The sequence below is a fragment of the Theropithecus gelada genome, chromosome 12 (genome assembly GCF_003255815.1).
Source record: "Theropithecus gelada isolate Dixy chromosome 12, Tgel_1.0, whole genome shotgun sequence".
Taxonomy (NCBI): domain Eukaryota; kingdom Metazoa; phylum Chordata; class Mammalia; order Primates; family Cercopithecidae; genus Theropithecus; species Theropithecus gelada.
Window position 1 is genome coordinate 78283640 of NC_037680.1, and position 21500 is coordinate 78305139.

The following is a 21500-nucleotide window of genomic DNA, read 5'->3' on the forward strand; positions in this document are numbered from 1 at the left end:
GGGCCTGGGTGTGTGGATGTGTATTAATATAGGCAATTCTCACATTTTCTCCGATTGCTTACCCTTCGTCCCACAACTGTGTAAATCAAATTTGGAAAAACTTTTTCTTGAAGAACCTTAAAATCAAATCCGACCTCACATAAATATCACTACAAACTACTTAATTTGCATAGTTTTATTTGGTTAGGTTTTTTTTTTAAGATAACTTTCACTTTAAGTAACAGAACTACAAATATTTTGAATCATGCATTCTATTTTACAGTTAAGAGATGGGAAAGATGGAAGAATGGTGTGGATATGGAGAAGAGAATGATGCAGAAGATGAACAGATACAGGGACAGGGAAAGCGCCTGGAAATCTCAAATCTGGGGGAAGAAAGAGAAACAGGACTTTGTAATGGCATCCTAATCTTGTTACCAAACAAACGGGGTTTGTTGCCCTATATGCACAGAAGCCAATATTATGATGCTGGTTTTTTGAGAAAAGTTGTTATTGCGAGTCAACTAACAAGGAGACAGGAGTATAGCTCTAATCTGTCTCCCTGTGCTGGCTTTAAGACAGTATTTTTATTAGAAAAGGTTTAGGGAATGGATTCTGGGATTAGTAAATGATTGGTGGAAGGAAAGAAGCCATCTGGAAAATCTTTTGGCGTTCGCGGTTACCTCTTCATGTCCCTTCATGGGTCGCATGTGCAAATTTTGGAGGGAGTCAGTATGAAACACGGGGGAAGACTCGAGCTGTAAGGCCAGCAAGCTCATTTTGTACAGACTTCAGGTAGCCATCCGTGTTAGTCCTAACCAATTTCAGCCAGTTTGCTTTATTTTGTTTTTTAATCTCACAATGGAAGAAGTTTAGGCGTTTTAGCAAATTGTTTTTTATCTGCTGTCCTGCACGCTCAAGAATTTCTGTTAGTCCCTGGTTTCTTTAACTCTGAGACACGGTTTCAATCTTGTGATTCTTCTATATATAGGTCTCCAGGACTAATCCATTGCCTTTTCTAATTTAGGCATGCATGTAGATATTGGCTGTAAGGAAAATTCGTGTTTGTCACACCTCTGATGAGAATAATTTTTTCCTTGTAGGCTGATTTGTAAATAGTGAAGGCAGTGCAGTTTTTTGTAGGTTTTGATTTTAGATGTGAAATGTGCATATTAAACCTTTCTTGCTGAATTAAGTAAGCACTTTTGGTAAAAGATGTTTTCATAAAACACGTTTCATAGAGTAAAATACAATTTCTGAAGTTAAATATTGCTTATTATATTTAGGAAAGCTCTTTATTTAAATCTTTAAAAGATATGAAATCTGCAAAAGGTTCTCATACTCAGTGACTTAACATTATTCATATTTCTACTACAGCTGCATATGAGATAAAGGAAAAAAAAATTTTTAAGAGCCAAATAGGTAACTACATAACCATACAATAAAATTTTTTTCAAATAAGATTAATTAATAAACTACTGCACTTTTAAAGTTGTACACATTATAATGGGTCAAATACTGCTGTTTTAGATTGCAACTGTGGATCGCTGTAACAAGGGCACAGTGTTAAAACTCCAGCATTAAACAAGAAGTCTCATTAAGACTCAGTATCTGAGGAAATCCATGTTGCTGGTACCCACTGAGGCTCCTCCTGAGCCTTCTGTATGGCAGACAACAACTGGGCACATGCATCATGCAAGCTGTCATTCACAATCACATGATCAAAAAATTGGCCAAACTGAGTTTCCATTCTTTGGGCTAAATTTTCCATCTCTTGTAGGTCTTCATCCTTTAGGAGAAATAGAAAAATATGGATAGTACAGACTTAATTGGACAAATGGAAAAAATAGTTTGTTATGCTGTTACATTCAGTCGTGAAACTACTTATAAAAACAGTAAGGTCCGCAAATTTTGCACAGATGATTTTTAATAATGTTTAAAACATATTTTCTCAAAATTCTACAAAGCTAGCTAACTAGAAAATAGTAATTTTTTTTACCCTCTGTTAATTGAAAGAATGTTGCTAAATATAGATAAAATTATTATTTTTTTTAGACAGGGTCCCACTCTATCCCAGGCTGGCATGCAGTGGCATCATCTCAGCTCACTGCAGCCTCTGCCTCCCAGACTCAAGTGATCCTCCCACCTAGGCCTCCCGAGTAGCTGGGACTATAGGCACATACCATCATGCTCAGCTAAGTTTTGTAGAGAAAATGTAATTATTATAACAGGTATAAGCATATCCTTCCAAATTAATGTAAAGCATAAGCAAAGCTGGGAAAAATATATCACTATCCACAGTATGTCATCCTTTATTTCTTAGAAATGTATTACTGAGATAAAAGAAATTTTAATTTGTAATTTTTTTAAAATAATAAAAGACTGAAGTTTTTATTTAAAAAAATGAGGTCCAATAAATGTCTTCTAAACTACAAAACCTATGTTTTAATCTTTAATCTTAATGTCTGGTCATGTTTTGCAAAATTTAGTAATAGTTTGCAGACAGATTACTCCCCTCAACTTCCCATATGAACTTATTTTACTCCTCCCTAAACACTTGAAACTCTAACCATATACAACATAAAACCAAAGAAAATGTACCAGTTTAAATAAAATTTAAACATAAATTTCAAGTGAACATTAATCTGATAGGAATAACATTATTTTAAAGATACAAAATGGCCACTTTCAACACGAGGATGGTATAAGCCAGTTGTATTACTGTTTCTACTATTGTGAAATATTCATTTAATGAAGGTAAATTGGCCTTCACTTGGCACTAATGCATTAAATTCATTGCTGTTATTTTCTTATTAGTTCACGAAAAATAGTACCACTTGTCACCAGTTCAATCTGAAACACAAATACAAATGCAGCCACCAAAATCTTGTGGCTTTACAAAGTGACCATACATATGATCCAGAAACAATTTTGTTAATTTGTTTAGACTGCCATAAAAATGAGAACAATTTTAAATGCCCATAAGACTCAGCAAATACATTCATGGACTCCACTGTTCACAAGGCAAACTGGAAAATCAGACCTCCAGAATCATTGAAAAAAATATGAAAATAAAAATAATAAGAGAAAGGATAATTTAAAGATACCTGTGCTTGCTTTGGCAGCACATATACTAAAACTGAAACAATGCAGATTAGCATGGCCCTTGGACAAGCATGACATACAAATATTTAGTGAATCATTCATAGTTTTAGTTTCAATTTTGCCAAGTAAATAAATTCTGGAGATCTGTTTCACAACAATGTGAATATACTTAACGCTAAATACTAACACTGAACTGTACACTTAAAACAGTTAATATGGTAAGTTTTATGTATTTTTACCACACATACACACACACACACACACACACACACAAACACACACACACAAAATAAATGGCTGTAATATCTTAATCTAGGTGACGGTTATCTGGGTGCATACACACCTAAAAACTCATTAAACTGTACACTCTATACACCTTACTGAATGCATGTTATGACTCACAATATTTAAAGTGTATTTCATGTAAAATATATGTATGCAACTGGAAAAAAATCACTTGTTCTAGGATGAGATCACTGATTAATTTCACCTGGCTTGCCCCCTCTATTATTACCATCATCATTTTACAGATGAGATATACTCACTGAGCATTTTTAAAGTAAGCTTTTAAGTAAAAGATAATCTGTTTAAAATACAAATACCAGGTTCATATATGCCCAATTTCTGTTTGGCTTTGCAAACTATGGCTCAAGGATTTTTTTTTTTTTTTTTTTTTTTTTTAGCTAGACCCAAAAAAATAAGAAAGAAAAAAATAAGGGTAGCATCATAGCATTTATTAAACTTTATTTTTATATCTGTAAGTGATGTCCCTCCAAAAGGATAAATCATAAGGGCATTATCCATTAGAAACAAAAATTACATTCTCTAACACAGATCCTGTAGAAACAATACAGTTTTAAATTTTGCGTTTCTTGTTTGTTTGTTTGTTTTGTTTTGTTTGTAAAATAAAACCAGAGTAAACCATATTATTGAGGGCCTTTTGGGGAGGGGGTCAAAAAGGAGGAGGAGGACGAGATCAGAGATCCTTGGCCTGACCCAACCCAGATCTCTCCCACGCAGAAGTCACTGAAAGCAATACAGTAATTTTTGACTTGCTCTTACCTTGAACTTCATGTCCACAAAGTAGTCAGTAATAATCTTGGCATTTTTCCGAGATTGTTTCATACACCTCATATTCGATGGCTTTATAAATATGACATAGGGCTTCAGTTCATGAGTTCGAACCACTTGAATATCCTACACAGAAAATTCAAATGCACACTTATTTTTTGTTTGTTTTGAGACGTGGTCTTGCTCTGTCACCCAGACTGGAGTGCTGTGGTGCAATCACGGTTCACGGTAGCCTCAACTTCCCAGGCTCAAACAATCCACCCATCTCAGCCTCCCTAGTAGCTGGGACCAGAGGCACATGCCACCATGCCAGCTATTTTGTTTTGTTTTGTTTTGTTTTTGAGACAGAATATCATTCTGTTGCCCAGGCTGGAGTGCAGTGGTGGGATCTCTGCTCACTGCAACCACCGCCTTCCCAGTTCAAGCAATTCTCGTGCCTCAGCCTCCCTAGTAGCTGGAATTACAGGCTTGTGCCACCACGCCCAGCTAATTTTTGTATTTTTAGTGGAGATGGGGTTTCGCCATGTTGGCCAGGCTGGTCTGGAATTACTAACCTCAGGTGATCTGCCTGCCTCAGCCTCCCAAAGTGCTAGGATTGCAGGCATGAGCCATCACGCCTAGCCCCAGCTAATTTTTTTTTATTTTTTATTTTTTGTAGTGATGGGGTTTCACTATGTTGCCCAGTGGGGTCTCAAACACCTGGCCTCAAGAAATCCTCCCATCTCAGCCTCCCAAAGTGCTGGGATTATAGGCATGAGCCACTGCACCTGACCTAAATGCACATTTAAAAACAGAAGTCCTAACTTTCTAGAGTCAACATGAAGCTTCTCAAAATTTCTAAGACCAGAAATTAGCAATTATTTTTAGAGTATCATCTCATGTGCCCCCAACTGCTCAATTCTTAAAAACAAATGAACATTTTAATAATTTGAAGATGGAGTTTTAGAATCAAAATTAAGGTCAAATCCTGACTCTTACTAGCCGTGACTAGCAATTGAAATCTTACTAGCTGAGCAACAGTCTATACATGAAAGAATCTCATTTACTGAGAGTAGGATTCTGTACATGATCTCATATGACAAAGACAGACTCTCAAGATGGATCAGCTCTGTTTCACCTTCACTTCCCTTTCCTCTTGCTATTATCTCACATTGGATACTACTGCCATCTCTTTTCCTCTGATTCTCTAGCACACAAAGTGTATTTCTAATGACAAAGAAAACATGGCCGGGCACAGTAGCTCATGCCTATAATCCCAGCACTTTGGGAGGCCAAGGCAGGTGGATCACTTGAGCCCAGGAGTTCCATTGCCAGACCAGCCTGGCAAACATGGCAAAACCCTGTCTCTACTAAAAATACAAAAATTAACCAGGCATGGTGGCTTGCACTTGTAGTCCCAGCTACTAGGCAGGCTGAGGTATGAGAATTACTTGAACCCAGAAAGCAGAGGTTGCAGTGAGCCAAGATCACGCCACTGCACTCTAGTCTGGATGACAGAGCAGGACCTTGTCTCAAAAAACAAAACAAACACAGACACACAGACACACACACACACACACATACACGAAGAAAATACAAAGATCACAAAAATTGGGCCTATGGATTGCATGTTCTTTATCTTACCTTAACTTGCTCACCCCTGCTCCATTCTACACGTGGTCTCAGAAAGGTAGCCACAGATATGACAACATAGAAACCTCACCTCCTTGTACAAAGCAACATCTTATTCACTCCACAAGAAGTGACCTTGATGCCTTTGTGATCAAGGTTAAAGCAAGAAAGATTCTTGCTTCTCTTTGTGACCACCCACTCAGTTCTGCTTTTCTGTATGAGAAGCAAGACTTCTTTCCCAACTAAAAGCAAAATGTTTTAAATTGACACATTAAGTAAGATCTTGGATATGAGAAATGGCCTTATTCTTAAAAGACTAACAGAATAAATGTCTCAACTATAACCTACAGCATGTGCACAAAAAATGGATGATATGCATTCATTGTTTGGGGACATAAATATTCCACCATGGACCCACCTGAGGCTCTAAGTCCATGACGCAGATCTTTCTTTCATCAAGGACTGTTTGAACAGCATCCACACTAGTGCCATACAGGTGGCCTTTGTACTCACCATACTCCAGCATCCTGCAAGGGCAGGCCAAACAAAACAGAACGCTTTCTACAAAGAAAATATTATTAGTAGTAACATGAGGATAAACTGTACTAGAGTTGAATATAAATATGTGGACTTTATTAGCACAGAAAAAATGAATAGATATTCAAGAGGTGAACAAAATGAGCATATCTAGAGTTTATGTATTTCCTCAAATTCTCCAAGGTTTGCAAACTCCATTCTGCTCCCTTTCCAAAGCTAGTGAGTTGGTATGCTGATATATCAATGTACATTTCATGCTTAACTCCTCAGAAACAAAAGGAATTACCCAGGAGCTTTGGAAAATACATAAAAATAGGGAATCTATTTTGAATGTAAAACAACAAGAGGCAAGAATCAGCTTCTGAAGCTCCACTTTACCTGTGACTATATATGAGGCTTTCAAATGTTTCCTTGGACACATAGTGATACTCACGCCCATTCATTTCATAACTCTTTTTAGTACGAGTAGTGTCTATCAAAAAAAAGGGAATGAAAGGTTTCGGTGTCTTCAAAATTCTTTGATTACCAATATACATTTGAATAAAGATATCTAATCAAAATAAATAAATGAATATATAATCAATTAGATAAAATGCTAGAACTAAAAAGAAGCCTGAATTGGTGATAAGTTCTTATATCAAAATCAGTGAGTCTATAAACCTTTATTGAGTACGTATGGTGTGAAAAAGAATGCACTAGGTATTAAGCCAACATAAGAAAGACCTAAGGTAACACCTGTTATTACTTCAAAACAAGTGCTAGTGAATTATGTGTGAACCTTTAGATGCCTAAAGGCTCCCAGGTAGCAATACCAATAATATCTTACATTTGGATAGTGCATTTCCCATTATCTCATTTCATCTTCCACACTCTTATCTTAGGTAAACTGTTAATATCTATATTTTACTCATAAGTAAAGCTTTTGGAGAAACTTGCTCACATTCATAAGACTGATGAAAAATGAAGTTGAAATTAGAACCTATGTGTTCTGACTCCTCCTAGATGAATGTTTTTTACAATAGGTGCTCAAATTTGAAATGGAGAAAGCCCATGACATTCTGCAATCTTGACCAGATGTATTAATACCCAAGTGAGTGGTGATTCGTTTTAGGGATCTCTAGGAGGGAAAGATTAGCTGTGTCTAGATTCAGTCTGATTCTTTGATATGGCCACTTTGATTACAGACTCTTCAACTTAAATAGTGACAGGTCATATGGAATATAAGAATTCATCAAATATCTAAAAGTTATTTGTTGTCTGCTCATTCATGTATTCAACTAGTGTGTACTGAGTGCCTACTATGTTCCAAGTATCATGTTAGGTTCTGAAAACACAAAGACGTGTAAGACAGTTTCAACTCTGCATCCTATATACTATAAAGCTAGTCCCTTAATCTACATTACCACCAATTCCCTTATTTATACAGAATTTGTGTATTTGCATCTGACAAAGTTTAAGGACGAAATAGATCAACATCTGATGATATCAATACATGGAAATGATCAAGTAGGAGCTCGAAACCAGCCTTAAATTATCAAAGGAGTTACCAACCTTCAAGGGGGTCTAAAAGCAAATGTCATCTTGGGGTCATTTTTGTATTTTCCTTATTCAAGCCTCTCATCAGATCCTTAGAGTTCCTACAGTTACACCACATCTCCCACAGCTTCCTACTTAAAACAAAATTCTAGTGAAACTTTATAGCTCTCAGGTGATAGTGAATTACGTCAATCTAAACCCAAGATGACTCCTTCTCCTTTGCTTCCATTGGACTAACATTCATATGGTAGGTTAAAGTCTGTGAATTGATGCATAACTTGAGGTATCCATTTTAAGCTTAAAACTTCCATTTAAAAAGCAAAATATGAGAGTATTTTCTCATTTTGAATGATTAAAATTCTACATTGGCATTCTTAAAATTCTTCTATATTCTGTGGGCATTTTATTTTTATTCAGACTATCAGAAAATAGTGATTTTGACCAGGGGCGGTGGCTCACGCCTGTAATCCCAGCACTTTGGGAGGCCAAGGTGGGTGGATCACCTGGGGTCAGGAGTACAAGACCAGCCTGGCCAACATGGTAAAACCGCATCTCTACTAAAAATACAAAAATTAGCTGGGCATGGTGACATGCACCTGTAATCCCAACTACTCAGGAGGCTGAGGCAGGAGAATCGCTTGAACCCAGGAGGTGAGGTTGCAGTGAGCTGAGATCATGGCACTCCAGCCTGGGCAACAGAGTGAGACTCCATCTCAAACAAAACAAACCAAACAAACAAACAAAAAACACACAGAAAAGGAAAACGGTGATTTCTGTGGTAGTTTTTGGTTTTGAGATTAATGCCCATTCCTGTACATGAAAGCAGTACTTCAGAAAGCACAGCCTATGGGACGCGATCATAAAGCAACTTCTTGGTCTCCCACGGCCCTTCTGTGAGACAAGAGCTTCCCCAGCCCCTGCATAAAATCCTAGCAGTTTCCTGGCTAGGCGCGGTGGCTCACGCCTGTAATTCCAGCACTCTGGGAGGCTGAGGTGGGCAGATCACTTGAGTTGCAGGAGTTCGAGAACAGACTGGCCAACATGGTGAAACCCCATCTCTACAAAACTATAAAAATTAGCTGGGCATGGTGGCGGGTGCCTGTAATCTCAGCTACTTGGGAGGCTGAGGCAGGAGAATCGCTTGAACTCGTGGGGCAGAGGTTCCAGTGAGCCGAGATCGTGCCACTGCACTCCAGCCTGGACGACAGAGCGAGACTCCGTCTTTAAAAAAAAAAAAAAACAAAAAAAAACAACTAGCAGTTTCCATGACTCTTTCACTCAGGTTTAATTTTAAAAGTCTATCATCACTCATGCCACAATTTCATTTTCATCAGCCAGTCTCAACTGACTAATTAAAATTCCATTCCCACATAATCATCAAAATTATAAACTTCACTTAGATTTTAGGCTGCTTCTCCACACATCTGGCTCAAATTTGCTGCACCGGGGAAGCCTACGCTCAGAGAAGCCAGACAAGAGTATGAGTCACTTCTCTTTCCTTTCATTGTATTTCTACTGCTCCTGCTTCTCCCTCCCCTCGATAAATCTCACTTCCACTGGTTTAGAACTCTCTAAGGCTAGAGTGCGGGGAGGGAGAGGAAAGCAGGAAGGAAGGTTCTGGTTTGGCAAATACTGATTCTGGCTGCTATTGGCTTTCTTTAGATTTGGCAGATGCTTAAATCTGGCTCTTTCTCTCCTAAACCATATATTGGGCTATTTTGCAAACCCTATCACCACCACCACAAGGCCTCTCAAGCCCATTCCTATTCCAGTTCGTCATCTGTGATTCCTTCTAAAGCCAGATATATTTGGGAGTCCACTTTTGGCCTTTTTCTCCTCAGGCTTCCTCCTGGGCAGGAATCATATAACCCTGGGCTGACTTTTTTATACATTACCTGCCCAGATCTGCTCCTTGGGCAACATCACAAGTCTAGCTGTGATGGACCCTATGAGGACAGCTACTTCCCAAATTATAGCCATTGGCCACTTCCTGTAAGCTCTCCTCCTTTGGATTTTTCAGGTATAATTTGGACACCATTCTTCTGTGTCCCCCAAAGTTCAGGGGACACAAAGAAAGCTCTCTAAGTGGTCCCCCTAGGTTCCTCTGTCTTGCCTTGAGGGGAGAGGGGAGCAAGCACACCCGCACACTCTTCCCACACTCAGCGGGTCTGGAACACGCAGCACGGCTCTCTCCAATAAAAGCCTCCCTGAAACGCCCTCAGGAATCTCCCTCCCCAAGCCTTTTATACCTTCGAGATGTGTGAGGAGTTTAACTTGTTTTCACATTCCTTATTTAAAGATGTGCATCTTAGTGCCTCAGTCAAAATTTTAACTTCCTTTTACACATATTAGAAACTATGCATTATTATACATTATTATAAACATGCATTATTAACTTTCTATTTTCTTGAAATCAGGATTTCTATCTCAAGTCTTGATCTTTTCTATTTTTACAATAAAACAGCTTTTCTTAGAGTGATTTTAAGGATGAATCTCAGTATGAAACAAATAATTTCTTCTATTTTTAGAATTGCAGCTCTCAAATGTCTTAAAGCTTAAAAAAAAACCTCATGTAACAACTCTAAATGGGTGAAAAATTCACACAACTCTACATAAAGTCTGGAAGATTGTGTTTTAGGAGTTGGTTTGGAGCTGGTAGTAGTGAAGGGGGAGTTTAGGAGAAACAGAGGAGTTATGAGTAAAAGAAAATAAGAAAACACTTTTTTTTTTTTTTGAGTCAGTCTCACTCTCTCACCCAGCCTGGGGTGCAATGGCGCCGTCTCGGCTCACTGCAACCTCTGCCTCCCAGGTTCAAGCGATTCTGTCTCAGCCTCCTGAGTAGCTGGGATTACAGGCATGCAGCACCACACCCAGCTAAATTTTGTATTTTAAGTAGAGATGGGGTTTCACTATGTTGGCCAGGCTGGTCTTGAACTCCTGACCTCAGAAGATCCACCCACTTCGGCCTCCCAAAGTGCTGTGATTACAGGAGTGAGCCACTCCACCCAGCCAGAAAACACCATTTCTAAAACAGTTGTGTATTGTATAATCATACTCATAAATTTATATAAAGTTGTATTGCATACATCAATTTTTAGATAGTAAGTACTGGGTGTATGTTAGCTATTATTGCTAACTATTAGTTTGCCTGAAAGGCCATCCATGTTAAGAAATAGAAAAAAGCCCATTTAAAAGCCAGCAGCCTACATGCCAATAAACCAATTTTCCTTATTAAAATAAATATGGTTAGAAATACTTAAGAACTATCCCTGGTGTTGTGTACTTTTACAACAAAGATGGAATGACATAGTTAAATGAGATGAGCAAAGAAAGTTTTACCAAAACACAAACCATTATGAAAGCAAAACTAAACATACGTGGCACAGCACTTTGAAAATGGCTGGGATTAAATTCAATAAGTTGTCTTCTGAGCTCATTTACTCCAACACCAGAGGGTCCTAAACATAAAAAGTCACACACAGAAATCATCAGATGTGGATAAATATAATTATGCGATGGAATAATCATTTTAGTCCTTCTATTGAAGAAACTTGAGAGCAAATATTTTTAGGGAAATTATGTAACTTCCTTTCTCATAAATTGGAAGAACCCCAGAAAACTTTTGGGAATTTTTCTAGTGACCCATGGAATAACCCACATTGCTTCAACATTCAGGAATGAGGTAAGGAATCGCAGGAACCTGACCCCCAGCAAACTCTATCTAATGTTGAATGCCATGAGAATTAGCTGGTCTCATTTTAGAGAATCACAGAGCTCTGCCTTTCCTTTTCAAATGAAGTTTTTATCAAGTCACAACCAGAAACCAGCCTCGACAATTATAGGTTCTGTGACTTACAGAATTCAGGGGTACATTCCTGACAGGTGATTGAGTAAGCACCCCCATGTCCAGCTGGAGGCAGGGCTGCCTTCGTGGGTATAGAACCTGTGCAGTTACACAGGGCCCATGCTTAGAAGGATACTGTGCTTGGATGAATTATCTGCTATTGTATCTTGAAATCCTTGATAATGTTTTAACCAGCGGCCCTTGCATTTGCATTTTACAATGGGGCCTGCATATGATATCGCTGGTCCCAGCCGTAAGGCACACCTTTCTGCTCTACAGGGACCTGCCTTGCTCATGGAGCTAAACACGCAGACAGGAAGGCAGTAGGATACAAGTTGCTACTGCTACAGGGACCAGCTTTGCAAAAGTCATGGGCACAAAAGCAGGTCACTCCTGCACTATATTTGCCATGATCTTTACAAAGCACCAAAGATACAGTCCAGAAGATGTTACTTTTCTAAATGAGGTAATTACAAATTTCTTAGGAGAATGGACTTGAAGAATTTAACACATTTCTCAGGGAAACGGACGTTAAGAATTTATTTTCATGATACAGGTTAATGATCTGCCTGGGGAAACACTCATCTATGTTTACAGAACAATTCTAAGCAGGCAAAAAAAAAAAAATCTCAGTCATAACGACATCATAATACTTGTTATATAACAAGTAACTATATAGTTCATGGACACCATGGCATACCACATTCACTTGTAGATTTTTTAAAAAGCTTGATACAATAAAATGTTACTTATAAACCCACAGTACAATGGTTTTATTTTGTTTTTTAAAAAAGGTATTTGTATGGGGGTCTATAAAGAGTTCTACTTTTACCATCATTCCCAATATGAGACGCCTGAATCTAGAAGGAAAACTCCTCAAGGAGGAGGAGAGAGAGTGCATGCTGGGACATACCCATGAGCACTATGAGGCGGTACTTGTCTGAAGGGCGTCGCTGGTACCTCACCACCTCCTCGTAAGGGGCACCCACTGCACTGTAGCAGCTGCCGGTGCAGCACACACTGGCATGCAGCGGGCTGAGGTGAGACTTCCTGCGACACAGGCGCATGCTGCGGCGGAAGCCAGCTAGGGAGGGGAAGTGCACAAAACATAAGAACCAGACAGGAGAGATCACTTGTAGCCTCACGCCTGATGAAATATGTAGCAACCATGATCCTAAAGTGTTCGTTAATATAGTCACGTCTGTCTGAAGTTAGAAGACAGGAAGTCATACAAGGGAAACATATGAAAATGCCCCCTGGGCTAGCCCATCTCGCACCTGCTCTGGGCCAGGCATTGTCCTGGGTGCTGGGGAGAGAGGGCTCAACTAATCCAAGGCCACTTTCTCATGAAATCTGCATTTTGTAGAAGAGGAGAGACAAAAATTAGAGGAAAAAAAAATAAGTACTTAGAAGAAGACGAGGTAGATAGAGACTGATGGGGGTGCTTTTTTAGATAGGCAGTAAGGTTAGAGTATCTCTGAAAGGTTGGCATTGAGCAGACATCTGGAGGAAGGCAGGGAGCCAGATCAGGAAGCCTCTGAGGAGACAGGCAAGCCAGGTCAAGGGAACTGCAAGTGCAGTGGTGCAGAGAAACGAACTGTGCTTGGAGCATTTGAGGAACAGCAAGGAAACATGTGTAGCTGCAGGGCAGTAAGCAACAGGGAGTATGAAACAGGGTAGGGGGAAGTGGCTGGAGCCAGATCACATAGGGCCTCTGAAAAGTGTTGGATTGTTGTGGAAGTGTGACGGGAAGCTGTTGGCGGTGGCATGATTGGATTCATGTTTCTGAAAGACTCCTCTGGTTGGTGTAAACGTAGAGAGAGCAAGTGTGGCCTCAGGGGAGAGCAGTTAGGAAGCTACTGCAGTGGTCTGAATGAGGGATGAGGGTGGCTTGGGCCAGGGCAGAAACAGTGGAGCAGGCTCATTTTTCACATTTTTCAGGTGGTTTCACTAAGACACAGATAGATTAGGTGGTTGCTTAGGACTGTGTGGTCAGTGCAAAGTTGGACACATGGATCATGATTTCTAAGCTCCTAGATTCCTGCTTCATCTGCCTTGTGAATCATGGGACTTTCTGGTATCTTCAGAGCTGTTTGCAGGTCTTCTCAGTAGACAGTTAGCAACTCTATGTGTACATATAAATACACATGCACACTTCAATCTATATTTGTATGTCTATATATTGAAAACCATGAGTTCACACCAGTACCTACAATGTCAATCCAACACTAGAGGATTCATTCTAGACTTCCCCTTTCCATGTTTATAACTCCCTTCTCTAACAGTGAGAACCCTGGTCCTTGTTGTCCTCAATACATTTGCTTATCATATCAATCAAGAGCACTTAAGTGTGCAAGATAGGGGACAGATAATGTCAATCGCCTCGCAGAAAGTGTCAGAGCCCAAGCTGGATGAGGCGGGCATCTTTGTAAAGCCTGTTGGGCATTAGAGGCCAAGTGATGGCAGTGGACCTCTTGATTTTACTCTGGCTCTGACAACCTGCACCAGGCTACCATTGTCCCCTGCACAGATGCCTTCTTTACCCTGCTCATGCTCCTTACTCTCCACCTTTGTGTAGCTGCGTACTCTGCTCAGCTCTACCTGACAGCTTTTAGGCTGAATGATTCTGAAAGCAATACAGAAAAGTGGCCCCTTGTTTTCGTTTTTTGTTTTTTGTTTTGTTTTGTTTTTTCACACTCCCCTGATGATTCCAAAATGCATCCAGCTTGGGAACCAACCTTCTAATTTAGAGCCCCTGCAGCTCTGCTAGTCTTCCCCTGCCTCCCTATAGAAGGAAGCCCAGAGCGGTTTTAGATGAGTGGTACCTGGTCCTACAAAAAACTCTGCCCAGGTGACAGACTATAGAAATGTGGCCATAAGAAGTAAGTTTAAAAGTCGGAGACTTTGTCTCTTTAGTGTAAGATAAATAGGTTATGAAACAGTCTGAAAGAAAACAAAAAGATTTGTGTTTGGTGAGTAATTAATAGATACCCAGTGGAAATTAGATGAATAACAATGAATAATTAATAGATCAGAATATTGACAAGAATAAAGGACAGAAAGAAAAGGAAACTAGAACGAGGAACAGGTTTGGAAATGTCCATCAGCAAAAGAAGCTTTCAAAACAGTGTCAGGCTTGGAAACGTAATTTAACAAGTGACAGAGACCCACCTCGTATTATCACCTACCTATAAAGAACTTCTGACCATAGCCAACAAATTCCTCCTTGTCTACAGAGAACAGCAGGAGCAGAATATGTGAGAGTAAGAAGTTTATTTAGAACAAATTCACGAAATTATCTTCAACTTTTCAAGTGACTACCTTAGCAGATGGCAGCAGAGTTGAATTTATCCTTGAGTGGCTCATTGAATGTTCTAAGCATTTTTCATCCTGTTATTCACACACAACAAACTACAGAGATGCAGTTCACAGAATTTGAGCATTATACTGAATGTATTCTGTCTAGTATGGTTAAAGCCAAAACCAGTTTATTAATTATTTAAGATAAGTTTCCTTAGGATATGTTTAAAAATACATATCCAGTTTTTATGTTTTTACTGTGATTCAATATCTTATAACTTTAAACAAGCTTAAAGTGGCTCTTTGTTTTATTTATTTATGTATGTATGTATGTATTTATTTATTTATTTATTTTCCGCTCTTGTTGCTCAGTCTGGAGTACAATGGTTCTATCTCAGCTCACTGCAACCTCCATCTCCCAGGTTCAAGCAATTCTCCTGCCTCAGCCTCCTGAGAAGCTGGGATTACAGGCATGCACCACCATGCCTGGCTAATTTTTGTATTTTTAGATGTATTTTGTATTTTTAGATGTATTTTTAGATAAGAGATGGCGTTTCACCATGTTGGTCAGGCTAGTCTCAAACTTCTGATCTCAGGTGATGCACCTACCTTGGCCTCCCGAAGTGCTGGGATTACAGGCGTGAGCCTTGTTCTTGACCATATTGTTTATAACATTATTTTTTTCTGCAGCTCCTAAAATTAATCTCTTTGCTAGATACGGGTTTTTATTTTCTCCCTCTTAAAAGGGTTCATTCTATATAAAATAAGATTTGCTCTATGGCTGCCAAATGTTTCTGATTGGCCAGGACTCTGAGAGACAAAATGAGGAAAACTGTGTCCAGTGCCTCTGAGGCATCTAGAGATAGTTCAAACTCCTGTTTCTCCTTCCATTGAGACCTCAGAAAAACACTCCAGAAAAAAAGTTATAAGAATATTATTTTCAAATTACTTTTTACTTAAGTTCCTTCTTATTTTTACAGCTCTGCTCTAATCATTTAAGTAATATATGACCAAGTGCGGTGGTTCACGCCTGTAATCCCAGCACTCGGAGGCTGAGGCGGGCAGATCACTTGAGGTCAGGAGTTCGAGACCAGCCCACCCAACATGGTGAAACCCCACCTTTACTAAAAATACAAAAAGTTAGCCAGGCGTGGTGGCTTGTGCCTGTAGTCCCGGCTACTTTGGAGGCTGAGGCAGGAGAATCACTTGAACTTGGGAGTTGGAGGTTGCAGTAGGCTGAGATCACACCACTGCACTCCAGCCTGGGCAACAGAGAGAGACTTTGTCTCAAATATAAACATATATATAAAATATGAAGAGCATTTGTTAAGACAATGAACTGACATATGCAACCTTTTTTCTTAACCTTTATTTTTTTTTAAAGTGTTTTAAAATACAAAGAAAGAAAACACACCAATATCAATTCCATCTTCTGGTAAGTATGTACATTTTCTCACTTAGCTATGTCAATAAGTTTAAAAAGAAATGTTTTCTTGGGGATATATTCATAAAGCTTAATTATTTTTATTGTTCTTTTAAATGTTATCTATGAAACTGAATATTTAATCATTGATTTCACCCACAAAATGTCATATCCTTGGAGAACCTCATAAACTTAGTTTGGAAGTGTGTTTCCTGGGGAAAAAATGTAAATATGAGGGGGAAACCATAAACAACAACAAAACAAATACCGTATCTTCATCTTAAACATTATCTGGGCAAGTATTCATTTTGAGGTACTGAAAGATCTTAAATATAGTTCTATTTGGTGTATCTAGGAAATAAAAACAATTACCTTCTGAAAGTTCCTCTGGAGATTTGGGTAGGTGCAGAAACAGACATGAAAAGTTAAGCCTTTAAGAAGATAGTGTTAGTCATCAAATCCAGACAAATGACATAAGCAAGACATTCAGGTCACCACTAGCAAAAGGCAAGTCGGGTAAGGCCTGGCAAGGCAAATGATCACCACGTGATTGGGTCTGAGAAACTGGTTTGCCCTGACTGCACTGCTTGGGACAGTACCTTTTTCTGAAAGTTGCCTATCAAGACTCTCCCTGAAGGCTTTTTAACCCAGGAAGACTCTACTTGGTTGGCACAAAATGGAGCTTGAAAGGGAGAACTTAAAGGAAAGTAACAGGTCTGAGCCTTCTCTCTCCTCTCCCCCCGAGGCAGTACTGCAGCAGCTCTGTAAAGGGGAGGAAGTGGTAGAAATGGCACTGGCGCTGGGGCTGGTGCTGCAGCAGCCTCTGGCCTGGCCAAGCGTCCTCATTCCTTCCCCTTCCTGGGTCTCACACACTTCCATCCCCAGTTGCCCCTTGAAGACAGAGGAAACTGAATATGAAGCAAACTGTTTTGTTTTCTAGACATCACAAAATAGCCATATTCTGTTTTTTGGTTTGTTTGTTTTGAGATGGAGTCTCCTCTATCACCCAGGCTGGAGAGCAAATGGCGCTATCTCGGCTCACTGCAACCTCTCTCTCCCGGGTTCAAGTGATTCTCTCACTTCAACCTCCTAAGTAGCTGGAATTATAGGCATGAGCCACCACGCCTGGCTAATTTTTGTATTTTTAGTAGAGACGAGGTTTCACCATGTTGGCCAGGTTGGTCTTGAACTCCTGACCTCAAGTGATCCACCCGCCTAGGCCTCCCAAAGTGCTGGGATTAGAGGCATGAGCCACCATGTCCAGCCTTTTTTTTTTTTTTTTTTTTTTTTTTTTATTGGCACTTCTGATTAAATAAACTACACCATCACCTCGTCACCTCCTGGGGAAATTCAAGGAAGTCATACTATACTTTATTCAGACTACAGACCGAAACTGAAGAAACTTAACTGCTCACAAAGCAGTCTAAGTAACAAAATTAAGCATCATGGAATGAATGCCAACGGTTCTATGCTTAGAAAATATGCCAGCTGGGTGCTAACTGTTCCTTAATTGAGCTCCTAAGAAAGCTGGGTTCAGAACGAATCAATGCTCGAGAGTTCTCTCTTTTCCAGCTCAGAGGAGTCCACAAGGGGCGCTCTAGAGTAAGCAACTCCCTCTGCAGTGCTGTTCACCAGGAACTGGCTGCTGACTCCCGCAAGGAACAAGATTTCACAATAATAACACCTGCTAACACTTGTGCAGCACTTCCTGTGTGCCAGGCACTGTTCTAAGCACTTTATTCATATAAATTATTGTTCCCATTTTAGAGGTGAGGAACCTGAAGGGCAGAGAGGTTAACAGCCAGAGAACCTGCAGTTAGTGAGTAATGAACCCAGGGTTCAAACTGGCCATCTGGCTGGAGTCTGTGGTCTCACCCACTGCCTCTCCTTCCACAGACCCACAAACACTCCCCGGCCTCAACCACAGCCTTCGCATGTGGAGTGTTCTCCAGTGGAATAGAACAAAGAAGGATGAGAATAAGCTAGAGAAATTAAAAACTAAGCCAATCCCAAACACTGGGCAAGGATAAATAATCAATTAAATTATTTCTAACAGGCCAACCATCTAATGGAAAATAGGACATTTTGAAACAACATAAATGTAAATAATTTAGAAAAGTGGTTCACAACTCATCTGTCTCAATGCTTTTTTTTAATAACTAATATTCGTAGGAATCTCTCTACTTTTATGAAAGGAAACTCATAGATGGCATAATCTACCACACATGTAATTAAAAAAATCAATACAATGCTCCAGCTGTAACATAAAAAAACATTTTAAAGGAAGTAATTTATATTTTTAAAAATATATATGTATTTTGAAAGTATATACATATGAGGCAGGCGGATCACTTGAGGCCAGGAGTTCAAGACTAGCCTGAGCAACATGGAAACCCGTCTCTACTAAAAATACAAAAATTAGCTGGGTGTGATGGTACACACCTGTAATCCCAGCTACTCAGGAGGCTGAGGCATGAGAATCACTTGAGCCTGGCAGGTGGAGATTGCAGTGAGCCCAGATCACACCACTGGACTCCAGCCTGGGTGACAGAGTGAGACTCTGTCTCAAAAAAAATTTTTTTTAAGTATACATATCAAAATATAAATCCTCGGGCATAACATCTTTGGAAGACCTAAGAAACTACTAGATGCTTATATTAATATTTACTTATAACAAAGAAGCATGGATTCAAGAGAATTTAAGAAATCAGAAAATATTCCTTATATGAAGTACAGAAAAATAGAAAAGAAACAGGTGGACACCAGAATAAAAAGTGTTTTGGTAAGTAATAAAAGGCTAGATTTATTTGTATGTGATAAGAGAAAGAAGGAAATTGCCTTAATTGAGGTAAAGATAATATGCCAAAGCAATTAGAGACCAATGAAATGGAGAAAATGAGGAAAAATAATATGCCTGGAATTGGGTGGGTCATGTTAACATGCCCTAGCAGGTTTGCAGTTTAAAGATAAAATTCTGTGGGGCCTATTTTGTTTTTAATGATTTCAACATTATTTTGAGGGATAGACACTTGATACTTACCGTATGTCATCAATAATAACAAATAATGTATTAAAGAAAATTAATTCAGTATAGATATACTTTCTAGTTTATTTACTAGCAATATCGAGTAGACAGGATACATGGAATAAATCATTCAATAATTGCAAGGCAATGTCTGCATTCTGTTTGAATGTCTCTCTCCATAATGACTATCTTCTAAATCACTGTGTTTCTCATGCTAAATCTTATGAAAACTTTTTGTGTGTTGAAAAATGACCCTTTTATATTTGTAACAAGTTTTGTCCAGCAGGACATTCAGAAGATATGTGGGTCAAGAGACACCAGTTAAAGGCCAGGAGTATCCCCCAATCAATGTGACAATAAAAAAATGCTCCCAAAGAGTTCCAAAATGCTGCATCAGGGACAGTACTAGCCCCGTGAGAAGTACTGGTTAAGGTAAAATCTACATTTCACAACAGCACTGTTGCTGTATTTTTAAAAATACATTTTACTGGGACCAGGCGTGGTGGCTCACTTTGGGAGGTCAAGGTGGGAAAACCACTCGTGGCCTGGAGTTGGAGACAAGCCTGGGCAACACAGTGAGACCTATATCTACAAAAAAATTGAAAAATTAGCCATGCATGGTGGCATGGGACTGTAGTCCCAGCTACTTGGAAGGCTAAAGTGGGAGGGTCACCTGAGCCAAGGAAGTGAAGGCTGCAGCGAGCTATGATCATACCACTTGCACCTCAGCTTGGGCAACAGACTGAGACCCTGTCTCAAAACAAATAAATTAGCCAGGTGTGATGGCATATGCCTGTAGTTCCAGCTATTTGGAAGGCTGAGGTGGGAGGATCGCTTGACCTCAGGAATTCGAGGCTGCAGTGAGCCATGATCACACCGCTGCACTCCAACCTGAGTGACAGATTTTTTCTCAAAAATATTAAAAATTAAAATTAAAAATAAATTTTAAAATGTATATTTGAGATTGACAACATGATGTGGGATACATATAGTTACTTTTTAATTTTTTTTACTGTTGATATATTTAAACAATTATTATAACCCTAAATATGTGTATAAATTGCATCAAAATTTGGAATATACATTTAAAAATCAGTACCAAATACTCATTTTTTTTACTCACCAGATTCAAATGTTTCTTCATCTATGATTTTCCATGGAGGCAAAAATAAAAAATGTTATTACATGACCATCTACACTGAGTCTATATTTTAAGTCTAATTCTCTGGCCCCCTACTTCTGCCCATACACCACCTTTTAAGTTTTTTTCCTAAATCAAGGTCAAATTGATGGTGTCTCTATGGCATATATCAACTTTAAATGAAAGACATGGTATTCGGCAGCTGAGCCATGATGACAGTCAGGGGTGCAGCAGGAGCTCAAAATAAATAAAATAATAGAGGATAAATAAAATAAAATGTGAAAAGCTCAGAGGGAAGGGGAAAGTGGAATGTCAGGGAAACCCGTAGAGATAGTTAGCTACTGCTCAGCTTTGCTGCAGACGGCTTGCTGATGTAGGAGAGGTGCACCCTGCCTGAAGAGTTGGAGACCCACAAATGGGGGTGATGGTGAGGAGCGTGAGCATATGAACGACTTGATTACGTTGGCTTGATCGGGTGGCTGAGAAGGATGTGAGATAAACCAACTTCCTCATTAGTTAAAACAACTCTTGTTAGCATTTTAAAGAAAGATTAAGGATTAAGAAACATACATGGAGGGCAATTTGAAATATATGGCAACATTGCCAATGGATGCATCCTTGGATCAGGCAATGCTGCATCTAAGGTATTCTCATGCATGTAAAATGATATATTTATAAAGCAATTCATTGTAGCACTGTTTATAATAGAAACAAATGGACATAACACAAATGCCTACAAATAAGTGATTGTATCAGTATGCAATAACCAATAAGCTGTTAAAAAAAAATAAAGACAAGGCTCTTTATGTGCTAAGATAGAGTCACCTCCAAGATTTAGAATGTTAAGTTAGAAAAGCCAGGAACAGAACAGTGTGCATTTCATGCTATCAAAGGGTATGTGCATGTAGATTTAGAAAAAAAGATGGGG

The 21500-nt window shown here is 39.1% G+C and overlaps 1 protein-coding gene and 1 non-coding gene across 2 annotated transcripts in view; one reads left to right on the plus strand and one right to left on the minus strand.

Moving 5' to 3' along the window:
* Nucleotides 1–1238: 1238 nt before the first annotated feature.
* MPP4 (membrane palmitoylated protein 4) overlaps nt 1239–21500 on the minus strand; it is a 56571-nt gene continuing 36309 nt past the window's right edge. Inside the window, exons 14-22 of the mRNA XM_025404770.1 lie at nt 20555–20575; nt 16779–16793; nt 14872–14913; nt 12597–12767; nt 11217–11297; nt 6682–6775; nt 6185–6293; nt 4147–4281; nt 1239–1768 (exon numbers count right to left, since the gene is read on the minus strand). Coding sequence (XP_025260555.1) covers nt 1577–1768; nt 4147–4281; nt 6185–6293; nt 6682–6775; nt 11217–11297; nt 12597–12767; nt 14872–14913; nt 16779–16793; nt 20555–20575 — 860 coding nt within the window. The 3' untranslated portion in view covers nt 1239–1576. The remainder of the gene's footprint in view (nt 1769–4146; nt 4282–6184; nt 6294–6681; nt 6776–11216; nt 11298–12596; nt 12768–14871; nt 14914–16778; nt 16794–20554; nt 20576–21500) is intronic.
* On the plus strand, nt 3089–3193 carry LOC112636773. The gene has a single exon (XR_003122250.1). It is a non-coding gene; the product is annotated as a U6 spliceosomal RNA (small nuclear RNA).